A 22972-nucleotide genomic window follows, 5' to 3' on the forward strand; every position below is an offset into this window, starting at 1 on the left:
CATATCATCCTCTAGGGATTACTAACTCTATAGTTCTTATTACTCATCATATCATCCTCTAGTGTTTACTAACTCTATAATTCTTATTACTCATCATATCATTCTCTAGTGTTTACTAACTCTATAGTTCTTATTACTCATCATATCATCCTCTAGCGATTACTAACTCTATAGTTCTTATTACTCATCATATCATCCTCTAGTGATTACTAACTCTATAGTTCTTATTACTCATCATATCATCCTCTAGTAATTACTAACTCTATAGTTCTTATTACTCATCATATCATCCTCTAGTGGTTACTAACTCTATAGTTCTTATTACTCATCATATCATCCTCTAATGATTACTAACTCTATAGTTCTTATTACTCATCATATCATCCTCTAGTGATTACTAACTCTATACTTATTACTCATCATATCATCCTCTAATGATTACTAACTCTATAGTTCTTATTACTCATCATATCATCCTCTAGTGTTTACTAACTCTATAATTTTTATTACTCATCATATCATCCTCTAGTGATTACTAACTCTATAGTTCTTATTACTCATCATATCATCCTCTAGTGATTACTAACTCTATAGTTCTTATTACTCATCATATCATCCTCTAATGATTACTAACTCTATAGTTCTTATTACTCATCATATCATCCTCTAATGATTACTAACTCTATAATTCTTATTACTCATCATATCATCCTCTAGTGTTTACTAACTCTATAGTTCTTATTACTCATCATATCATCCTCTAGTAATTACTAACTCTATAGTTCTTATTGGTAGATAAGCTTTATATCCTGATGTAGCAAGCATCAATAAAAGGGAAAGCCAACCTTTCTAACATTTTAAGATTGGCCAATGAATGAGAGACCGAAAAACTTGATAGATATTCTCTGTATTTCTATTGTTAGTAATTCAACAAAAATTGTTTCGTACAAGATCACGTGAAAATAGTAGAGGTGAATCAGTCCACGGCTGATAAATCACAGGCTAACATAAGGAAGTGGGGATGCCATGAATATCTCTGACTTCTAAATAGTGTCATAATTACAAATCTTTTCCGTCATTGGCCGAAAGGGAAAGGGAAGCCTCGGGTTTCTGTCTGAGTATATGTTACTGGTTAGGTGTCTCCGAACTTTCGCATCCAAATACACACGGCACGGAAGGCATTTCGATGCCATCCACAAAACTGTTAAAGCTACTGGCAAGGCCATCCTTTATCTCTGTTGCCCGCTCACTGAAGTCACTCAACCCCTCCTGCACCTGTCCACCGAGGTTTTCTGTCATTTCCGCCGCTCGGTCACCTAGACCATCCAACCTTTCCTGAACTTTGTCAGGCAAACCGTTGAAACTTTCTTCAACCTGTTCACCAAGATCTTCGCTCCATGCTAAGGCGCGGTCACTAAATTCGCTCAAACCTTCTTGAACCTGGTCAGGTAAGTTGCCTAATCCCTCTTCAGCGTTCTCCCTCAATTCTAAAGCCTGATCTCCTAAATTACTCAACCCTTCCTGGAACTGTTCTTCCGCTTGCTGCCTCAGCTCTTCGAACTACAAGGGCAGATACAGTAAACACGGAAGAGAGTTGAATGCAGCCTTAGATATTTTATCATCGCTTCCATATATCTCATCTAATAACTCGCCTGTTTGCAACAACGCAAATTCACAGGCTTTATTATAACACTGGCTGGTAATATTAACATTATTGCTAGGGAAATGCTGGAAGTTCAACTGGTCTTTACAAAAATGAGAGCTGTGTCGGTTCGTCCAGGAAAACAGAATGCACTGCACAGGAATCGAACCCATACATTCAGACCCATGAAGGCAAAGCCCAGCTCATTACTAATAAACCATGAAGCCTCCTTGCCATAGCTTGGAACAACTGTGCATATAATCATTTCACGGTGCATTTCGCTCGCAAGCGTTGCATGCCTATGTATTTTAACCAATCGCTATTAGCTGGACATAAGACAAACACTTGAATTTATATACGTAGATAGAACTGAAATTTGAGAGTTTCTGAAGCTTGTGCAGGGAAGACCTCTAACTTCTTTACTCATATAAAATAAACTTTATTTATTCTTATAAAAAATGAAGCAGAAAATTGCACAGAATGAAGTGGAAAATGAAATCAAAACACTGAGTTTCAACACTGACACAGCTGAGCATACTGGCAGACAGCATGTTCCACAAGCTTTAAGTCATTTTATTACTAGTAAATGGCTCATATCGAGAAGCCGATTATTCCCGCACCATCATTTTCGGTTTCAATTACACAAGAGAGTAAGCGATTAACCTTAGAGTTTAGAGAAAGACAACAGTCCCATGTTAGTATCTGTTGTGTAGCTGGTGCCTCAAAATGGTCGATAGTTGGGGTAAAGATGATTCACAAATTGTCTTGTAGCCTTTGTGCTATAGACAGTAGACACACATATATCCACCCGCCTTATGGCCACTAGCTGTTAGTTAACTATAGACTGTGATTTATTAACCGAATTATGATTCACTCCGAGATTGGAAATGTTTGTTGAAATCTTGAGAACAAACGTAGAATATATTAAATATATATAATCGACTAATTTCTAGTATAATATACTAGTTACTGGCTGGAAGTCTCTTTTACTTTATGACAACAAACTGTTAAAAAATGTACAACGGTGTAATGTGAAGAATTACATGTGTTTGAGTGAAGAATTGAGTGTTTGTAACGACAAAAAATATTATCTGATGCGTCTTTCGCAATGCAGACGCCTAAAATATGAATATAGTGAAAAAACCACTTCAAAGTTTTTAAATAAAATAGTGGAGATCATCGATCAGAAAATTGTGACATCTCAAATTTCAGCTCTCTTAGGCTACATATGACACAAAGTTCTTTTTCCTGTAAAACATATTACATCCATTATTGTATATTTGAGTTAATAAACTTTCTGTTACTACAACCTTCAATTCACTGTTCTAACTCCTTAGCAATACTATTATCCCTACTCCTCAGCAATACTATTATCCCTACTCCTTAGCAATACTATTATCCCTACTCCTTAGCAATACTATTATCCCTACTCCTTAGCAATACTATTATCCCTACTCCTTAGCAATACTATTATCGCTACTCCTTAGCAATACTATTATCCCTACTCCTTAGCAATACTATTATCCCTACTCCTTAGCAATACTATTATCCCTACTCCTTAGCAATACTATTATCCCTACTCCTTAGCAATACTATTATCCCTACGCCTTAGCAATACTATTATCCCTACTCCTTAGCAATACTATTATCCCTACTCCTTAGCAATACTATTATCCCTACTCCTTAGCAATACTATTATCCCTACTCCTTAGCAATACTATTATCCCTACTCCTTAGCAATACTATTATCCCTACTCCTTAGCAATACTATTATCCCTACTCCTTAGCAATACTATTATCCCTACTCCTTAGCAATACTATTATCCCTACTCCTTAGCAATACTATTATCCCTACTCCTTAGCAATACTATTATCCCTACTCCTTAGCAATACTATTATCCCTACTCCTTAGCAATACTATTATCCCTACTCCTTAGCAATACTATTATCCCTACTCCTTAGCAATACTATTATCCCTACTCCTTAGCAATACTATTATCCCTACTCCTTAGCAATACTATTATCCCTACTCCTTAGCAATACTATTATCCCTACTCCTTAGCAATACTATTATCCCTACTCCTTAGCAATACTATTATCCCTACTCCTTAGCAATACTATTATCCTACTCCTTAGCAATACTATTAGATTACCAACTTTTAAGACACTTTTATTCAACTCAATAATTTTTAATTTCTGCCTTCATTTTTTTGGCATGCAACGAAAAACATTATTTTGTTGAGGATTACTAATGTCAACTAAAAGTTATACATAAATTGGACTCCAGAAAGTAACTAGTACCGGAACTTCTAGACGCAAACTGACCTCTGCTTGGAGTTGGCTCAAAGTCTCATCTGATTTCTGTTGTAATTCCTGAATCCGACTGCTGTTACTACTGAAAAGGTCGGTCATCCACCCGAGGCCAGTCCATCTTTTCTTCCTCAAAGCTGCTCCCTAAATCAACACACGTAATCAGTGACATCAAACGCTGTTTTGTGATACAGAAAATAACAAATTAATCCATATTAATCATTTGTTATGAAGGTTACCTCTGCAGAGAAAGCGATAGCAAGCAACGCAAAGACAGCCACTGAGATCCTCATGTTGACGGCAGAACAACAAGAACTTCAACACACCAATGATGACCAGCGGTTGCGTAGCTCTTATTTACCCCAACTTATAGCCTGTGTACTTGGTTTCCTCTTCTTAAATAGTTATTGTGCACAGGTTCCTTCAAATGCGATGCTGCCAGCGGCAATCTTGATCTCAAGTATGCCATGTGATTGGCAGATGTGAAACATGCTTGCGTAATTGTGGTGATGGCAGTTGGCCAAAATCATTGCAGAAGACGCAGTTGCGCTTCTCTCTGCAGCCACGGTCACCCTTATCTGATCTGAAGGGAACAAAGAAAGGTCACAGGGGTCATGAAATCAAAGATAGAAATTGTAAGGCAAAGAGTCATGGAGTCATTGAAGTGTACAAGTTAGCTTAAAAGAGCAGCAGCAGGGCTGTCAAAACAAATAGTGGAAATATACAGTTGATAACGTGACACTCGGCAGCGAATTCTATCCATAGGAACTGACTATAGCAAATAATATCTTTGGTGTCAAAATTGTCAACTATATATTTGGAATAAATTGAGTGTACAAAAAGGAATTTAAGCCAAACTTTTGGTCAACAAACCAAAGTTATGCTTGTAAACCATTAGTTGAAAAATTAAATTTTTAATGTAATGTATCATTACACAAAACACTGTCTTTAGATTTTTTACAACCGGTCAACCAGCCTCACTGCACATCTACCTAGCATTGAATCCATGCACTCAAATGGTTTATGCGTAAAATTTCATTCTACTATTGAAGATGGATTTGCATGAAATTTATAGAAGAATTTATCAGCAAGCAGTTTTTTATCAATTGTTATTGTTTTCAATGTTTGAGGTGGTCTGACTGCCAGGATACTTCAAAATCCACAAAACTTGATTGCAGTTAAAATGCTCAGAACAAGTGAAAGTTCGATCATGTCTATAGTTGCAAAAAACCGACAAAATAGAGACACACAAAAATATCGAAACTTTCTGATAAAATTCACAAATATTTTGTGTAGGTTGATTTTTCACATATATTTAGATCACATATAGGTGATTATAGAGCTGTTACATAACCGAGCACTGATCTTTGTTAGTTTTCTGTAGTAGGATACAAAAGAACCTTTGTGTGACAATGGAGTATCAGGTTGGAGAGAGAAGCATATCTGCTATATCACAATTAAGGGTAATACTGCTCCAACACCCAACCTCCCACTTGTGGTGGGTTGGGTGTTGGATAGCACCTCTACAAATGGTGGGTTGGGTGTTAGAGCAGTTGGGTGTTAGAGAACCAAAGTTGGGTGTTAGCCCACCCCACCCGCTGTTTGTGCTGCTAGTATTAGTAGTTCTCCATGGTTAAGATTTTATTTCTGTGGTAAGATATTCAGTCATATCTGTACGTGTAAGTATAGATTCATTCGTAAGCACCTAATCTCTCTTTGTATACTGCCGAGTTGTCAGTTGGTCGCTCAAAAGCAACATATATTTATGTTTTGAGTCATCCTTTCAGCTTTTATATAAATGGATAGCGTTTAAAGTTATTAATTAGATTTGTTCTAGTCAACTTATATTGAGTATATTTAAAATGTCTGACAGGAGAGCTATACTAAGAAACATGGCATAAATTTGTTGCACCTCTAAGTAATCACCTCAGTTAATCAATGTACATATGGATGTTAATTAGTAAATTTTATTCCTTCAGCTTTACTTTTATAGTCGTGTAGAATTTGACTGTACTTGGTCTTTTTATACTGTACACAATCCATGCATGTACATTAAATATGCAAACACAGGTTTAATCCTATCGTTATTAAGGTGTCACTCAATTGTAGTTTCTTTCTTAGCTTACTGCCTACAATGAGTACAATATCAATGTTTGCTGGACATAAATACAGGTGATCACAACTCCCATTTGCAAATTCTGAATGATTAATATTGAATGATTAATGAATATATTATGAATTATAATATATTATAATAAGGAGTATGTAATTTATAGCTGCGTGTACAAACGGAAACATGTATGTTTCTGATGTTAAGAATGTTACCAGAAATGCTTGGGTTTAAACTAAAAGTTATGGTTGTTTCAAGTGTGAATGTTTCGCACATCCTCAATAGTAACACTTTCACAAACCTTAAACCTCTAGACTGCTGGAAATTAGAATAAGCACACCAATGGCTAGATGGTAATCATGTGATTGATAAAGGCTAAAATGTGAACTCTGAGCAGACGATATGAAACGGCAGAACTTGTATTGATATCGAGCAGCTCAAGCTTATAGGTCGATCGCTGGTAAGGATGAAAATGTACGCGACTCCATAAACTTCTCGCAAACATTAATTTTATACATTTGTGAATTTTAAGAACGAATGAAGAACAAGAAAAGCATTTAATATTTTTTTTTAACATTCTTACCACAAATAAGTTATAATAGAGAAGCAGTTAACATATTAACCTGAAATTTTAACTAAAATGTGTCGATAGCTGCTCGCACCAAAATAACAAGAACGTTGCTAGTACAACTTGCATATGAAATATGAAGCTCGTTGATGACAAATGTTGATCCTTGAGCTATATTTTAGGTGAAAGGGTTACTAAACATTGGTGAAACAAAACAAATTATGAGAAGACAACTGCCAACTGTTATATCATTGTGATATGTAATTATGTACATTAGTGTAACGGGAAACAATTTTGAGTACAATCACCAGAAATTTACCTTAACTGCCTTAAAATTTCTGCAAAGATACTTTTTAATTACTTATAACACAAGTAGACATCCAGACCCTTTGTAGCAAATACATAATATGTACACGTAATATCAAAGATGGAGGAAAGACCCAAATGTGAAGGAGACAACTTCAAATATGTGCGACATTTGTCAACATCGCATACATCTTTAGGAGAAATATTTTTATTATTATAAACTTAGCTGCCATGAACATATTATTAAGTCGTAAATGCTGACCACATCTGCTATGTTAGATCAGTGGTACATTTCCTAATAATAAACATATTACACTATAAGTTACAACAGTATGAAATTGCGCATTTACAGTTTAGTGTATTCAAAAGGAATATGCGGTAGCTGTCCTGGCGATGCAGACAGCGAACTGGTGTGCAATAGTTGAAACTAAAATGGTTCAGTCCCAGTAAAAAGCATCTAAATGCAGGAAGACATGCGTGGCCCAGAAGTATCATTAAAATAAATAAGTGAATGTTAGAATCGAATGAAAAATACATAAATAAAAGCTACTGATCAAATAGCCTATAAAAATAACGGAGACCCATCGACCGCCTGAGTCAGATAAGCTAGACTGGAACGTGAAGTTCTTAGTCTAACATGGCAGTCTTCAACATGTCTTCATCGTGCATCTCTAATAAAGCCTCAGCTCCATCGTTGAACTGGAAGGAGACACCACCATCTATCACCAGACACGCATCCCACATCTTTGACCTTATTTTCACCCTATAACAGATCATCAGTAAAGGCACAGATTAATAGAAGCCACAACATGGTTATTGTGAGTGCTTGTATTCATACAATCATGCAGGTTATTGCAACTGAAACCAATAATGCATTCAGTTCAGGCACAAATTAACCTTACAGGGAATGTTAGTCACAATTTGGATTTATCTACCCATTGCCACTCGCTGCTGCAGACTATTTTAGGTAAACCTATTTAAATTCATAAAAATAACTAGTCCTATCGTGTTACAGAGCTTGTTTATAATTGAATAAGTCTAGAGAATATAATCTTTCAACTTCGTTTAAATCTGACAAATATCTTAATCTTCGTTTAATCTGACTGAAAAACCGCTATTTAAAAACTTCACTAGACTTAATCGATGCTCAACTGGAAGGGCAGCAATATTTTGTATGAAACAACCTCGAGAACCTCAACAAATGAGCGTTCTGTAGTTTGAGACGTACGCGTTTTCTCTTATACCAAATAAAAGTTTTAGGCTAGATAACATTTCAACAGTCCCCAATAATGAGGGAAATGACGCCTTGATTTACATGTCCATCCTTTGGCTTTGGCTGTTTTTTCTAACAGTCAAGTAACAGTTACAATGAGAAGTATTTGGATAGAGTAATTATTTGAAACTTTTTCCAGCCAATTTAAACAAACATAAAATGATATGCAAGTTACCGTTTCCAAAATTTGATACAATCTAAATATTACTATGGTCTTTTTCTGAACATCAAATGTAGTCATACCGGCTGAAATCAGAATACAGTTACTTTTAAAATTATAAAAGGTCTCTAATGACCTTAAACTGCGATTTAGAGCATTACTAGTTGAACGCCCAGCGTTGCACGCAGAATAAAAAATCCGAAGTTTGGAGTTGCACCATCTAAGTCCAGAGCTTATCGCGTTTGTTGTTAAAACTTTGAAAGCAACACCTTAGAAATAATTAATACAGTGCACATTCAGGATACGATTTTAATCCGATCCAGGGTTGGTATCGTATGGTGAAAAATTGTATGTAGGGGTATAAAAACCATTACAATTATATAATGCCAACATCCCCTGGTACAAATCATCAAAATTTTAGACAAATATTGTACATATTAAAAATTAGTAACGAAATAGCATGTTAACCTTAGTAACTACAGTTACCTACAGTAACTTTAGTATACAGTCAAACATGGATAACTCGAACTTCAAGGGACCGAGCAAAAGTGTTCGAATTATCAGAGCGTTCAAGTTATCAGAGCACTGTCACAAGTCCATATATTTACTTATTTATTAGTAGATACATGTACATATACAAACTATAATATAAATCAAAAGCACAAATGGCTTGTTTCAAATTAAATGCTTCTAATGTAAAGTTTAAAACGTTTTCATGAAAAAGTATAGAGATTTTTCTATCACTTGAGATTGGTTTGTTGTTTGAGGTGATGTTATTGCCAGGACGTTTTTCAGATTGACATTGGCAAAACTTGATCGTTGTTGAAATGCTCAAAAGAAAAGACATTTTTTTCTTTTGGGGTTTTACCCACGATCAATTTTGCCGTTTTTTCTTGAAGTTTATGCAGATTACCTTACTTTACCTGGGATTCGTTAAGAGCAACACTCCGAGGCAGTTCAATTAGAAGTTTTACGAGGTTTTACGGTACATTCTATATCACTCACGCTTTTTTAATAGATACTTATTGAATGTACACACGTATTCTGTGTTTAGGTCAAACGATGAATAGTTTTTTGTAGCTCAGACAACGTATACGTTTAATTACAACATTTTTTAAGACGTTTTAAACATTCAACATTCCGACGTTGATTCAACACGGAATCAACGTCGGAAAACTATTCATCACGGGCTAGCCGGGTCACGCACTCAAGGATTTTCGCCACGCACATACAAAACAACATGCGATTTTTGTTTTGTATGTGCGTAGCGAAAATCCTTGCGCGCGTGACCCGGCTAGCCCGTGCTATTCATCGTATCGCAGTATAAATCAAATTTCACCAAACTTTTAGAAAAGTCGTTGACAAAAATATTTTGCCGATGGTGGTAATAACGACGCTTATGAATTACGAAAAGATGAAGTTTACCTCTATGGCTTTGAATAAAGTGATTTTCTAAAGCGATAACAACCGTTTCGGTAGCCGTTGGGCAAAAAAACAGTTCGAATTAACAGTGTTGAGTTCGAGTTATTTATAGCAATTTATCATTGCGTGGGAACGGACCAAAGGAAATGTTCGAATTAACCATGTGTTCGAGCTATCCGTGGACGAGTTATCCATGTTTGACTGTATTTATTGGTTATGATCTGCATTAAAATGTATTCACGGATTAGCTTCTGGCTTCGTTTTTAATATAATTTTAGCCATCCTCAGTAAAACCTTTTTCAACCTAGTTTGGCAAAAAAGCCCGCAGCCTATTTTCATAATGAAATGAGTGGATTTTTGTAAGCAGGTTAAGAGAAGTTGTCTGACCACTGGTTTTGTTTGAAGGGATCACAACTTCAACTTTGCTGCTAGTTTTAAAGACTAATTATTACCGTCTTACACACGAGAATTGCTGAACTGAGAGAAATTGGTTGTCGCGTCTCTTTCCGGCGTTGTGCAAATATTTTTGGTGAACAGAACTTCTGTGTCTTTGTCAGTTATACGTACGTAATAAGTAAGTACGTAATAAGCACATCGACTGCCAGATTTGAACTAGAGGGAAAATTTTGTTGAATTCGTATAGTGAAATAAAATCCGTATAGTGAAGTAAAAAAATCATCATGTTCCACTTGGTAAGTTGAAAAAAATCATATAACAGGGTAATCGTCCCCTGAGGGTGCACTGTAACTGTCTCAGGCTAAATATTAGTTCCTTGTTTAACGCGGTCTTGACGCTTCGAAGTACGTGTATAAAAAAATGGTTACATTTGCGATGGTGGATGAATGACTAGTTTCAGGCCAAAGGCTATGTTTAGCGAGCAAAACTTTTATGCGTTGCATTTGTGCAACATTTTGCTTTGTCGAAAAATTGTTTAGACGCTCATATCAACTAGTTGAGCAGTGCAGAAGAGTTGAGGTCAGCAGATATCATGGAAAGTATTGGACAACCAGAAGATGTTTGTTCCATCATAGTTAAAAGCCATGAGGATAAGTGAGAGCGATGTACAAACGCTAATAGCCTTGTAATGGACACTCTTAACCTAAAAATTTATAATTGTTTGAAGGTTTGATATAAACTGAATAATTTCTAGTATTTTGTTTCAAAAACCTTACATTAAAAACAATATATATTCTGAACTATGTTGTATTCCTTTGTAATGTATTACATTCTTTGTATGTATTCTTTGTAATGTATATTATTTTGAATATTATTAGTATAAAGTAAACTATTTTTTTTAGTAAATTCCAGATCGCGGCTAGTGGTACGCAATGAGTTAATCGTATATCTAGTCAAGTGGACTGAGATTTGTTACCTGGTGGCAAACCCACGCGGTTCTATAACACGGTAGATACCGGTGTGCACCGGGTCCCTGACAGTGAAAGCCATCTTAGGACAAGTGGGAGAGAAATAGAGTGACTTGTTGAACTTTGAGTAGATGCACTTGACCAAGTCCTTATCTTTATAAGGGATGTCCAGTCCGGTTTTACTTTGGGCTGAAGTGACACAGAAATACAAACCTAATATAATACATAATAATATTACACATAATATAATAAGATGTCAACTCATTAAGTTAAAGGTATCACCTGGTTAAATTTTCAACACATCATTGCTGTTTATACTATAATAAGAACATGAAGACATCTATATGTACATACAGTCAAACTTGGATAACTTGCCCTCGGATAGCTCGAACACATGGTTAACTCGAACGGACTTGTTTGGTCCGTTCCAACGCAATGATAAATTGCTTTAGATAACTCTACCTTAACATCATTAACTCGAACAGTTTTTTGCCCAACGGCTACCGAGACGGTTGTTATCACTTTAGAATATCACTTTATTCCAAGCCATAGAGATAAACCTCAACTTTTAGTAGTTCTTAGGCGTCATTATTACCATCATCGGTAAAATATTTTTGTTAACGACTTTTCTAAAGGTTTGCAAAAAAATCAAATTTTACCAAACATCTACTTTGCGATGGCCCTTCGAAAGCCAGGAAAAGCGAGGTAACCTTCGGATAACCTTAAATATAGTAAAATTGGCAAAAATGATCTTGGTTAAAACGCTCAGGAGAAAAATATGTCGTTTTTTAGCGTTTTAACCGCAATCATGTTTTGTCAATTTTAACCTAAAAATGTCCCGGCAGTCACATCACCTAAAACAACAAACAACTCTCAAGTTATAGAAAAATATCTACACTTTCTAATAAAAACTTTTTAAACTTCACATGAGAGGCCTTTTAACTTGCAACAAGCAATCCATGCTTCTGATTTATATGTAGTTTGTATATGTACATGTATCTACTGATAAATACATTCACTTGTGACTGTGCTCTGATAACTTGGACGCTCTGATAACTCGAACACTTTCGTTCAGTCCCGTGAAGTTATCCGAGTTATCCGAGTTTTACTGTATATATATATATACAGGTAAATGTATGTACATAAATGCATATACAATCAAATATATACTTATATAGATATATATATATATAAATACATACATGTATATATACAGGCACGTACAGTAAACGCTCCTACCGCGTAAATAATCTGTTCCAGGCACTTTTACATTATAGGGAATTTACGTTATACGAAAAGGAAAATAGGTGTAAATTGCCGAACCCAATCCAAGATCTCTCCAAACTCACCCCTTTGGCCATGCAAAAAAGAAAAACTGGACTTAACGGGACTTTTAATTTGTTGGCCATACTGTAACTGCAGTATTATTAGTTTGCATCCAACAACTTTTCTCCTTTTTCTGATTAACTTCACTAGTTTTATAGACCATGATGGCAGTAATTTTACAATAAGTTGATGGGAAGCGCACATCTTCGACGTTCATTTACAACAATTTACTTATTTTTTCTAAACAGCAAAGTCTATTCTTCAAAGTAAAACTAATAACAAGCATCTTATATGTCTACAATAAAGCAAAACAAATACACCTTTACTATAAAAAAGTGGTACTATCTGTTCATCGTCTACCTACATTCATGAGGTCAAGGTTATGATAAAAGATAACTTTAAGCAATACTCCCAACTTATGACACTCAGATTGGTAGACCGATGCTGTAACACATGCATCAATCGATCGCCTTCAAGTATTTATGAACAATTGACCATCTTATTCTCTGTTTTGTCGAGACATCTGATGATCTATCACGATGAACTAGAATGTCCAGGAAGTTGTACATATAATATATATACCTCTATTAGCACGTCCTTTTTTCTTTCGCGAGTGCGGCAAGATAAGTTACTATTCAAATCAAATTTGAGAACTCACCAGACTTGACACTTTATTTTATATGGAATTTTTGACGTAGGGTGAAGCAAAAACTTCACATAAATTCTTTACATTATCTAAAATTTCTGTTATAGGAAATATATGTTATAGGAACATCTACTATATATATATATATATATATATATATATATATATATATATATATGTATAATGTATATATACATATAGAAGATATGAACGCTATACAATACATTGTGCAGGTATGTAAGGGTTAGGAATTCTTTTGTGAGCATTTGGAGTGTAGCCCTTCTTGTACAAAAAACATAGATTAAATCATTAACTCAAAACTTATGCCTGAACGCATGGCTATGGTTAAAAATATGTCAGTACCATGCATTAATCTTGATACATGGAGTTGTCACCCCTTATCTGAGGTACGGAATTGTCCCTTCTTATTTTAAGATATGGAGTTGTCACTCACTGATCTTGAGCACATGGCGAATATCTTGAGCTTGAAGACTATTTATGTTAAAGTGCCAGGAAGAAGAGCCTGTCCCGGTACAGATAGTGATTCCAGAACACTTCTGTTCTACTTTTGGTGCGCCATCAATCGAGAGCTCGTAATACGATACTCTGAAACACAACAACAATCGTGAGATGCCAAATCCACAAAGCCAATATAGACGTTTCAATTTACTCTCTGGGCAGCATTATAGAACAAACATGTAAATTAAGTCCTGAACAAGCATTTGAACTTGGCTTCAAGTCTGTGTTTAGTAAGATAAATTCATTTAAGTTAAAATCAATGGTTACGTTATATGCCTGTCTTGAAGGTAAGAACTCCCTACGCTACGTACTGCATATAGTACATTATAATGTTGCATTTTATTGCAGATCATAACCACTAAATACAGTCAAGTTACTGTAGGTAACTATAGTTACTAAGATTGACATACTATTTTGTTACGTTACCAATTTTTAATAAGTACATAACATATTAGACAGCATTAGATATTTATTATGAGTATCTATACCCCTCTAATAGTTTTCGCTTTACGATGCCAACACTGGAACGAATTAAAATTGTACAGCGGGGGTTTACTATACAAAAATTATATTAAGAATAAATGTGCAAAAATAAATTACAAAAAAGGTTATCACTTTACCTACACCTGAGTAATAGACGAAAAAAGATGCCGCTTTTTCCCTGTAAGGTTTGACTGTAACACTATGTATATACAATCGTAAGTAGTGGTTTGACTGTAATACTATGTATATACAATCGTAAGTAGAGGTTTGACTGTAACACTATGTATATACAATTGTAAGTAGTGGTTTGACTGTAACACTATGTATATACAATCATAAGTAGAGGTTTGACTGTAACACTATGTATATACAATCGTAAGTAGTGGTTTGACAGTAACACTATGTATATACAATCGTAAGTCTAGGTTGGACTGGGATACTATGCTTTATACAATCGAAAGTCAAGGTTTGACTGTAACACTATGTATATACAATCGTAAGTAGTGGTTTGACTGTAATACTATGTATATACAATCGTAAGTAGTGGTTTGACAGTAACACTATGTATATACAATCGTAAGTAGAGGTTTGACTGTAATACTATGTATATACAATCGTAAGTCAAGGTTTGACTGTAATACTATGTATATACAATCGTAAGTAGAGGTTTGACTGTAACACTATGTATATACAATTGTAAGTAGTGGTTTGACTGTAACACTATGTATATATAATTGTAAGTAGTGGTTTGACTGTAACACTATGTATATATAATCATAAGTAGAGGTTTGACTGTAACACTATGTATATACAATCGTAAGTAGAAGTTTGACTGTAACACTATGTATATACAATTGTAAGTAGTGGTTTGACTGTAACACTATGTATATACAATCGTAAATGGTGGTTTGACTGTAACATAAACATGATTTTCTGCTAGTAATATGATGAGGCAGTTCTGTAAAGGCAGCCTGCTCTCTGCGAAATTGTAAGGTAAATACGCAAGTTAATACCTCGCTGACAAAGACTCTCCAATGAAAATATCATTGAGCGAGAGGATGGGCAGCACTCTGCTTGGTAAATCTTTGGCAACATTTGATTGATGGTGGTGCAGCTCGTGTTCTTTTATATGCTCACTGAACCTGTGAAACAACATGATATCCAGCCTCTGACACAGGACAACACATAGCATACAATAGTAACAACTGTGACATCACAAGACAACACGTAGCATACAATAGTAACAACTGTGACATCACAAGACAACACGTAGCATACTACAGTAACGACTGTAACATTGCCCCACATGTATCACGATTTGACAGGTTACAATCCATAATAGTTAGCATGGAGCCTGAATCACCTGAAGCAACAATAAGAATATAGCTTATATAAGAAGGAACTACAGGCTATCCTAAAAGGTACCTAAGCTCAGGAGAAGACAACTGCTGCTCTAATAACTGGACGGGTTGATCATTTGCATGTTTTCCTGACATGGTAATCCGTATTCGCTTCCTGTGAAGCCACCTGTAATTAGGAACAGCAAGAATCATAATAAAGAAAGCCATCTCAACCAAATACAAGGAACAATATATCATAATATATATATATTTCTTTTTCCTTATATTTAAGGGAAAAACACTCTTCAAAACTATTTTATATCCTTTATTTGCATTTTTGTACGCAATTTTATATTATACAGCCATTCACTCTTATTCAACAAAACATAATCTATATAAATCTCAAAGTTTGTATTTTATATATTAGTCTTTTGTTGTCGCTGTGTAGTTATAGCGATTAAAATATCCTCACTGTACTGGTATTGAACTCGCAATGATTGCAAGTGCAAGTAAGCAAACATGCGCACTTAACCACAAGGCTAAGCTGTTCTTATTTAACATAACTTGTCCATGGTATCCTTATCACGGCTAAGACTAAGTTTTATCATGAATTAATAATTCTTTTTGCGTTTGTTCTCCTTGTGAAATTATTTCCAAAAGTTAATTCAAAATCCCTGATTTATGTTTTTATTTGTAATTTGCAATTGTATTATTTTAATTTCAAATGTTCGGTTACAGTACAACCGTAACGGCACAATTTCAAACTTCAATTTCCAGTTATTGCAAATGTCAATCGCTAGAAGGTGTAAAGCTAAAAAATGCTCACAAGGACATTTTCGAGTAGGAATTGCCTTACATTCTCTCTCGGTTGGGTCAGACAAAGCGCCCTTGTGCACTTCCCTGCTGTATTTAATTTCAATATCTCATTTTTACGTTGGTGCCTGTATCGACTATCAAAAGGTACCTGTTCTGTTGTATTTAAATTTTTGATGGAAAGCATCTGCAGCAACAGTAGCCTTTTGGATACACGCACTTTTATGTACTCTTTGCTATTATTACTTCAGCATATTTACGATTTTTATTTTGTTTTATCGGTTTGTTTTAATTGAATCGTTATCAATACCCTTTTTATTATAATCTCTGTAACAAAACAGACTTTATCTAGTTAATTAATTCACACTTAAACACCAACATTTGTTTTAGTTTTTCTCTTGATTTATTTGAACAGCACAAAACACTTTTCTCATGATATGAAGTTTAAGTTTCATAGCAAATGTTGCATAAGTTAAACAAAAATAAAATTTCAACGCAAAAACTTTATTACCATTTCTCTAACAGCATTATATAATAAGTAAAGTAAACAATTCCACTAGAAAGAAATACCCACCTGACATCAGTTGAGAGCAGTTTGTCTAATGCCTTGCCAAAGTTTAAAGAGTATTTCCTTGGTAAACATAAATAGCCTTCAGACCTACGGAATAAAGATGATATGAGGGTTGGTGAAGGCAACAACGGATATAAAGACACTTGTATGTTTTTGTCTAATGATATGCTTACCACGTCAGACTTCATTTACTGTACAATCATTAAATTAAAAAATTAAGTCTAGTTTTTCCTAGATGAAGGGCCAAAAGGGTGAGTTTGGGAAGATCTTAGAAAGGATTGGGTAATTTGCATGTCTTTTTTTGTTCCTATCACGTAAAATCCCTATAACGTGAGAGTTCTCAGAACGGATTATTTACATTAGAGGAACTTCTACTATATCTGACAGTTCGTAATTCTTTATCTTAAGAATGATCAACACACTGGACAGAAATTCACACAATTACCATCCCATATTTTTGGTTCTAATCTGAACAATTCCATCCAAAGTGCAAGAAATACCAAAACCTTCTGGCTGTGCCCTACCAGGCAAATCATATGATGACAGGTTAAGTTATGTACCTCTCTGGGTCAGTGTTAACACCAATCAGAGGCAGACTCTTATTCTTGATTTTACTGGCCCCGAGTAGGAATGTTCCATCACCCCCAGCAGACAAAACCAAATCCACTCCTTTTAATGAATCGCTGGAATAGTTTGCTCTTTGTATTACTTGAGTTTTGATACCTGCATCAAAAGAAAATGGATTACGCATATATTACATAAAAACATACGTAAATTTGTGTAATCTGGCCCATCACATTTACAAAGTAATTAATTTAAGTTGTCATAATCAAACATGCTATAAAATAGTAAGTATTAAAAACATATGAAAGAAGTAGTTGCCCTGAAAGCATGAAACTAACACATGATAAATTTAAATAAAAACATTATTTGTTATATATTTAAGAAGACAAATAAATGATTTGATAATAGGAAACCAAAGGACGGTGTGTTTATTGCTTTTGACAAGGAATTTCTAACTCTCTGATATCAGTCATTTGGAAACTAGCCGGATATTAGAGTCAGGCTTGTATTCACTGTTTTCAAGTTAGGGTGGCTAATGTTAGGCGACTAGTTATGAACACCTGGGGGTGTTGAGGGGGGCGGTGTAAGCCCCCACAGGTTTTTCTTATGTAGGGCCTCAGCCGGGCCTCTTGTGTGAAGTTTTAAAAATTTTTATCGGAAAGTATCAACATTTTTCTATTTTTTGAGATTTGTTTTGCTTTAGGTGATGTGACTGACGAGACGTTTTTAAATTAAAATAGGCAAAATTTGACCGCAGTTAAAACGCTCAGAAAAAAGACATCGTTTTCTTTTGAGCGTTTTAACAAAGATCAATTTTGCCGATTTTATTTTAAGTTCATACGGAAGTTTCCACGCTTTCGATGGGACATGACCAAGCGGATATTTGGTAAAACTTGATATTTTGCAAACCTTTATAAAGGTCGTTAACAAGAATATTTTGCCACTGATGATGATAATAATGACGCTCAAGAACTACTAAAAATTGATGTTTGTCTCTAGGGCTTCGAATAAAGTGATATTCTACAGCGATAAAAACTGTCTCCATAGCCGTTGGGCAAATAACTTTTCGAATAAATGATATTGAGGTTGAGTTATCTGAAGCAATTTATCACTGCGTGGGAACGAACCAAACAAATCCGTTTGAGTTAACCTCGTGTTGTAGATGAAATGTTACATTTTATCCGAGGGCGAGTTACCCGAGTTTGACTGTACTTGGCCGCGGAAAGTTCCTAAAAAGTTGGGACGGCTCAGCTGGCCAGCCGCCCCAGGGAATTGATTAGAGTCAATGTACAACATTCAAAATCTTTGATTTTAACACAATTTTGTCTTGGAAACCATTAACATAATTATTTAAAATAATTTTGCTTATGATTAAAAGTGGTTTTGCTTTTCACGCATACTTTTGATACTTTACATATTGTATTAAACACACTCGATCAAGCAGCTTTCCATGCAAATGCTGACAACTCCGAAATCTGAAATAAGTGTCACCGGTACCTAGTGTGAGTTGTTGGCAATTGACTAGAATAAGGGTGGTAACTAACCTCTCAAATCGAGCTGTTCTTTGACATGCGACATGATTTCAACATGTCTCAGGTGTCTCTGTTTTAGCTGGTGATAATCTGAGCCTCGATCAATCAACTGTAAACCATTATTATTACTGTAATTATTACTGCTATAGTCTGTTATAGGAGGGTAACATCAAAACCATGACAGCAGGGTGCACAAAATCTTAAAATTATGATTTGACAGCTCATTGAGGCCTTTTCACCATCATTCATTTTACATGATGATACAATAACAACTCCATATAGACATGTTGGAGAATAAATACAAGAGTTTATAACACAATTTATTTACTATAACAAAAACACAATTCACGCTAGAACTTACCATGAAGAAAATAAAACAGAAAATTAATTTTAAGATTTGTAAATAGCACAAAGGAAAACAACTTTATTTCACTTAAATCTGTCAGAACTACTAAGCTACTCTGCTGTGAGGGTTTGTAGTAACTTGAGTCCAACAATTACGATCTTTACTATAATAAGAGCTGTGTTCATTGGTCTGCCCGAAGCCACAGTTGAAGGTAAAGAAAAGAGATTGCAACATACACGATTCGAACTCGTGACCTTCAGCATCGTAGACCAACACTCTAACAAATGTGCCAATTGTAACTGTACATATAGTTAATATACCTGATGATCTGTCATGGCACCTAGACTACTATCGTGTTAGTATAGTTTATTGTTGTTTAATGCCACTTAGAACTATCACTTCAATTGACCTTGATCAAGTAATTTATGACAACAGACACTATAAATGTACAATCAGATACATCAAATACTGAAAACACGAATCAACTTACAAATGTTCGTAGTTCATCATCATCCATGTCATGATTTCTGATTTGCTCATATTCAAACCTTGTAAGTTTAGACAGGATGATAGCTGTTTTAGGAGAAAAGCTTTCATTTCGGATGATCATGCGTTGCAAGAAGCATGTGTCAAGGAGTCTCCGACACTGTTTAGTGATGATCATAGCCAAGCGCACGTCATAAGTATCAGCAAAACAGACTCTAGACCTGCATAAAATATCATATCATTAAGTTACAGTCAAGAATAGACCTGACATTTACAGCAAAATAATCCTACATTTGTTCTAGACTTTTTATTTTTTCTGCGCAGCCAGATCTTTGCTATTTCACAACCACCTTTAATTAGAGATGTCCCGATTCTAATTTCACCAGCCGATTCAGATACCGATTTGATATACCGATTCATATTGAAAAATAATCTGATTCAGATACCGATTGAGATCTTTTGCATTCCATAGATAATTGTTAATTTTATTATGCAAATATAAATCAAATGCAAAGAAAATAAAAAGATTGATGTATTATTTGTTTGTATTTATGGAAAAAAGATATACATGTATATACATTCACATACTGCCATACCGTGCATCTAGTAACAAAACAGTCCACGTTTCTTGAAATCTGTTATTAATAATGGTAATTACTGTTAGTGGTACAGCTTTATCTAAAGTCTAGAGCAAAGAAATGTTTCTTCTAATTACCGTTAGTGACTCAATTATCTCAGTGAGACGTCTTTATCTTCTATCGCTATCGATGTAGCCAGCCGTATTGAAAGACTCACTTGCCACAGACGATGGAGGACAGGCTAAATACCGATAAGCCACTGAGGTTATTTTATGCGATACAAACAAACGATACATCATATCGTCAAGACCAAGAGAGAATAAAATAACTTTATGCATCGACTGCTCAAATTACTTTCGCAATGCTAGTAAATAAAAGCATTACACCGCATATTTGTTTCTCATTATTGTTCTTTTGTTCGTGATTGGCTGTATTAAATCATATCGATGTAATAGGGAAATACCGCACTTTGAGATTACGTACTGACTAAAGCCAAAAGATTCCTCAGCTGTGTGGATGTTTATTAGGCTATAGACATGAAATAGATTGTGTAACAGGCCCGGAATTCATTAGGTAAAAGTAAGGAACTTACAGCTGAGTTTTTATTAGTGTAACAGGCTAAAATACGGTTTTCTGCTATATAGTTGAGTTGATCTGTAAAAAGTATCTGAAGTTTCCGATTTTTTAAGAAAAGATCGCCGATACCGATTCAGATACTTAACACCCATATCGGCACCGATACCGATATTAGAGTCGGGGCAACTCTACCTTTAATAACAGTTTTCTGCGCAGCCAGAGCTTTGCAATTTCACAACCACCTTTAATAACAGTTCGCTACATTATTTAGTTTCCCACAAAGGTGAGTATGTACTTACTTTTCCATAGGCGAAACTTACAATTATAAGTGCAATATATGGGTGTAATAGCTCAGATTTAACAAAAACAATATTTTCAGACCAGTAAACGTTTTTTATGCTATCAAATTTTATTAAAAAAACTAAAAGCTATGCTGATCATCACAACATGATATCGATTAGCATTACACACTGAATTGCTCATTTAGTTGTGTAGCATGAGTTGAATCATTTAGTTGTGTGGGGTGAGTTGATTCAATTAGTTGTATAGGGTAAGTTGATTCGATTAGTTGTGTGGAGTGAGTTGATTCAAATAGTTGTGTGGGGCGAGTTGATTCGATTAGTTGTGTAGGTGAGTTGATTCGGTTAGTTGTGTGGGGTGAGTTGATTCAATTAGTTGCGTGGGGTAAGTTGATTCGATTAATTATGTGGGATGAGTTGATTCAATTGGTTGTGTGGGGTGAGTTGATTCAGTTAGTTGTGTGGGGTGAGATGATTCGATTAGTTGTGTGGGGTGAGTTGATTCGATTAGTTGTGTGGGGATGTTGATTCAATTAGTTGTGTGGGGTGAGTTGATTTGATTAGTTATATGGGGTGAGTTGTTTCAATTAGTTGTGTAGGTGAGTTGATTCGGTTAGTTGTGTGGGATGAGTTGATTCAATTAGTTGCGTGGGGTAAGTTGATTCGATTAATTATGTGGGATGAGTTGATTCAATTGGTTGTGTGGGGTGAGTTGATTCAGTTAGTTGTGTGGGGTGAGATGATTCGATTAGTTGTGTGGGGTGAGTTGATTCGATTAGTTGTGTGGGGATAAGTTGATTCAATTAGTTGTGTGGGGTGAGTTGATTTGATTAGTTATATGGGGTGAGTTGATTCAATTAGTTGCGTGGGGTGAGTTGATTCGATTAGTTGTGTGGGGTGAGTTGAGTCGATTTGTTGTGTGGGGTGAGTTGATTCGATTAGTTGTGTAGGTGGGTTGGCTTTATTGAAATGACATGGCAACTTGGTGAGCCATGAAGTAATCCAATGTGGCGACTACATATTAAATCAGTCCCGCACCAAATTGAGTAGAACAACATCAACCTTTGGTAATCTACCCAGAGAGGAATGGTGCGAGACAATTACGCAACAACAAGAAGCCTCTAACGGAGCTCTTCAGGGTGCCTATTTGGTCAAATGTGGTTAGACATGACATCTGCGTGCAGTTCTGAAATATGTTGTAGCTGTAATTATATACTCTTTTACAGGTAAATCATCAAACTAACCTTTGCATAATTTTGTGGAATGTGCTAACCAAACTGACAATAATGAACTGACCTTAGTAATGAGTCATAGTGTTGAAGGTCACTATGAGCAAATTTTTTGTTTGATAAATTCTTGAAATACCCCACATTTTGAGTTCTCTATCAGTTTATCGAGCATTTCTAAAGCATAAATAATTTATTGTTAAAGATCGTTATGAGGCAAATTGAAAAAGGTTAATTGCAATGGTAACAATTGTTGTACGCTGAACAACAAAATTGTTGTTCTGAAACTGCAACGATGGCACACCGACTTCCCCTTTGCCACCGGCTTTCTCCACCATGGCGGTACATGTCCACTGCAAAATGCTGTTACCAATCTCATGACAGCCCCTCATGCCAATCTGTATTCAAGCCACAATGCCTTTTTGTACCTAAACCACCTATAGCAAGACCTGGACTATTATTAGCAATACCTATTAAATAATCTCCCGGCTTTCCGGTGAACCTGCATTACC

The 22972-nt window shown here is 35.3% G+C and overlaps 2 protein-coding genes across 2 annotated transcripts; both read right to left on the reverse strand.

Moving 5' to 3' along the window:
• Window positions 1–887: 887 nt before the first annotated feature.
• On the reverse strand, window positions 888–4348 carry LOC137387537 (late embryogenesis abundant protein 1-like). Its single transcript, XM_068073990.1, has 3 exons — window positions 4192–4348; window positions 3968–4096; window positions 888–1560 (listed from the first exon to the last, which is right to left on the reverse strand). Exons 1-3 carry the CDS (start codon window positions 4243–4245, stop codon window positions 1126–1128), a joined length of 618 nt encoding a protein of 205 aa, XP_067930091.1. The 5' UTR covers window positions 4246–4348; the 3' UTR covers window positions 888–1125.
• Window positions 4349–7094: 2746 nt separating this feature from the next.
• On the reverse strand, window positions 7095–19997 carry LOC137387406 (NAD kinase 2, mitochondrial-like). The gene is made up of 9 exons (XM_068073821.1): window positions 19786–19997; window positions 18962–19058; window positions 17414–17576; window positions 16857–16940; window positions 15555–15656; window positions 15143–15271; window positions 13582–13733; window positions 11164–11344; window positions 7095–7699 (listed from the first exon to the last, which is right to left on the reverse strand). The coding sequence occupies exons 1-9, from the start codon at window positions 19957–19959 to the stop codon at window positions 7564–7566; spliced, it is 1218 nt and encodes a 405-aa protein (XP_067929922.1). The 5' UTR covers window positions 19960–19997; the 3' UTR covers window positions 7095–7563.
• Between the last annotated feature and the right edge of the window lie 2975 nt (window positions 19998–22972).

Source organism: Watersipora subatra, chromosome 2 (genome assembly GCF_963576615.1).
Source record: "Watersipora subatra chromosome 2, tzWatSuba1.1, whole genome shotgun sequence".
In the NCBI taxonomy this organism is placed as follows: domain Eukaryota; kingdom Metazoa; phylum Bryozoa; class Gymnolaemata; order Cheilostomatida; family Watersiporidae; genus Watersipora; species Watersipora subatra.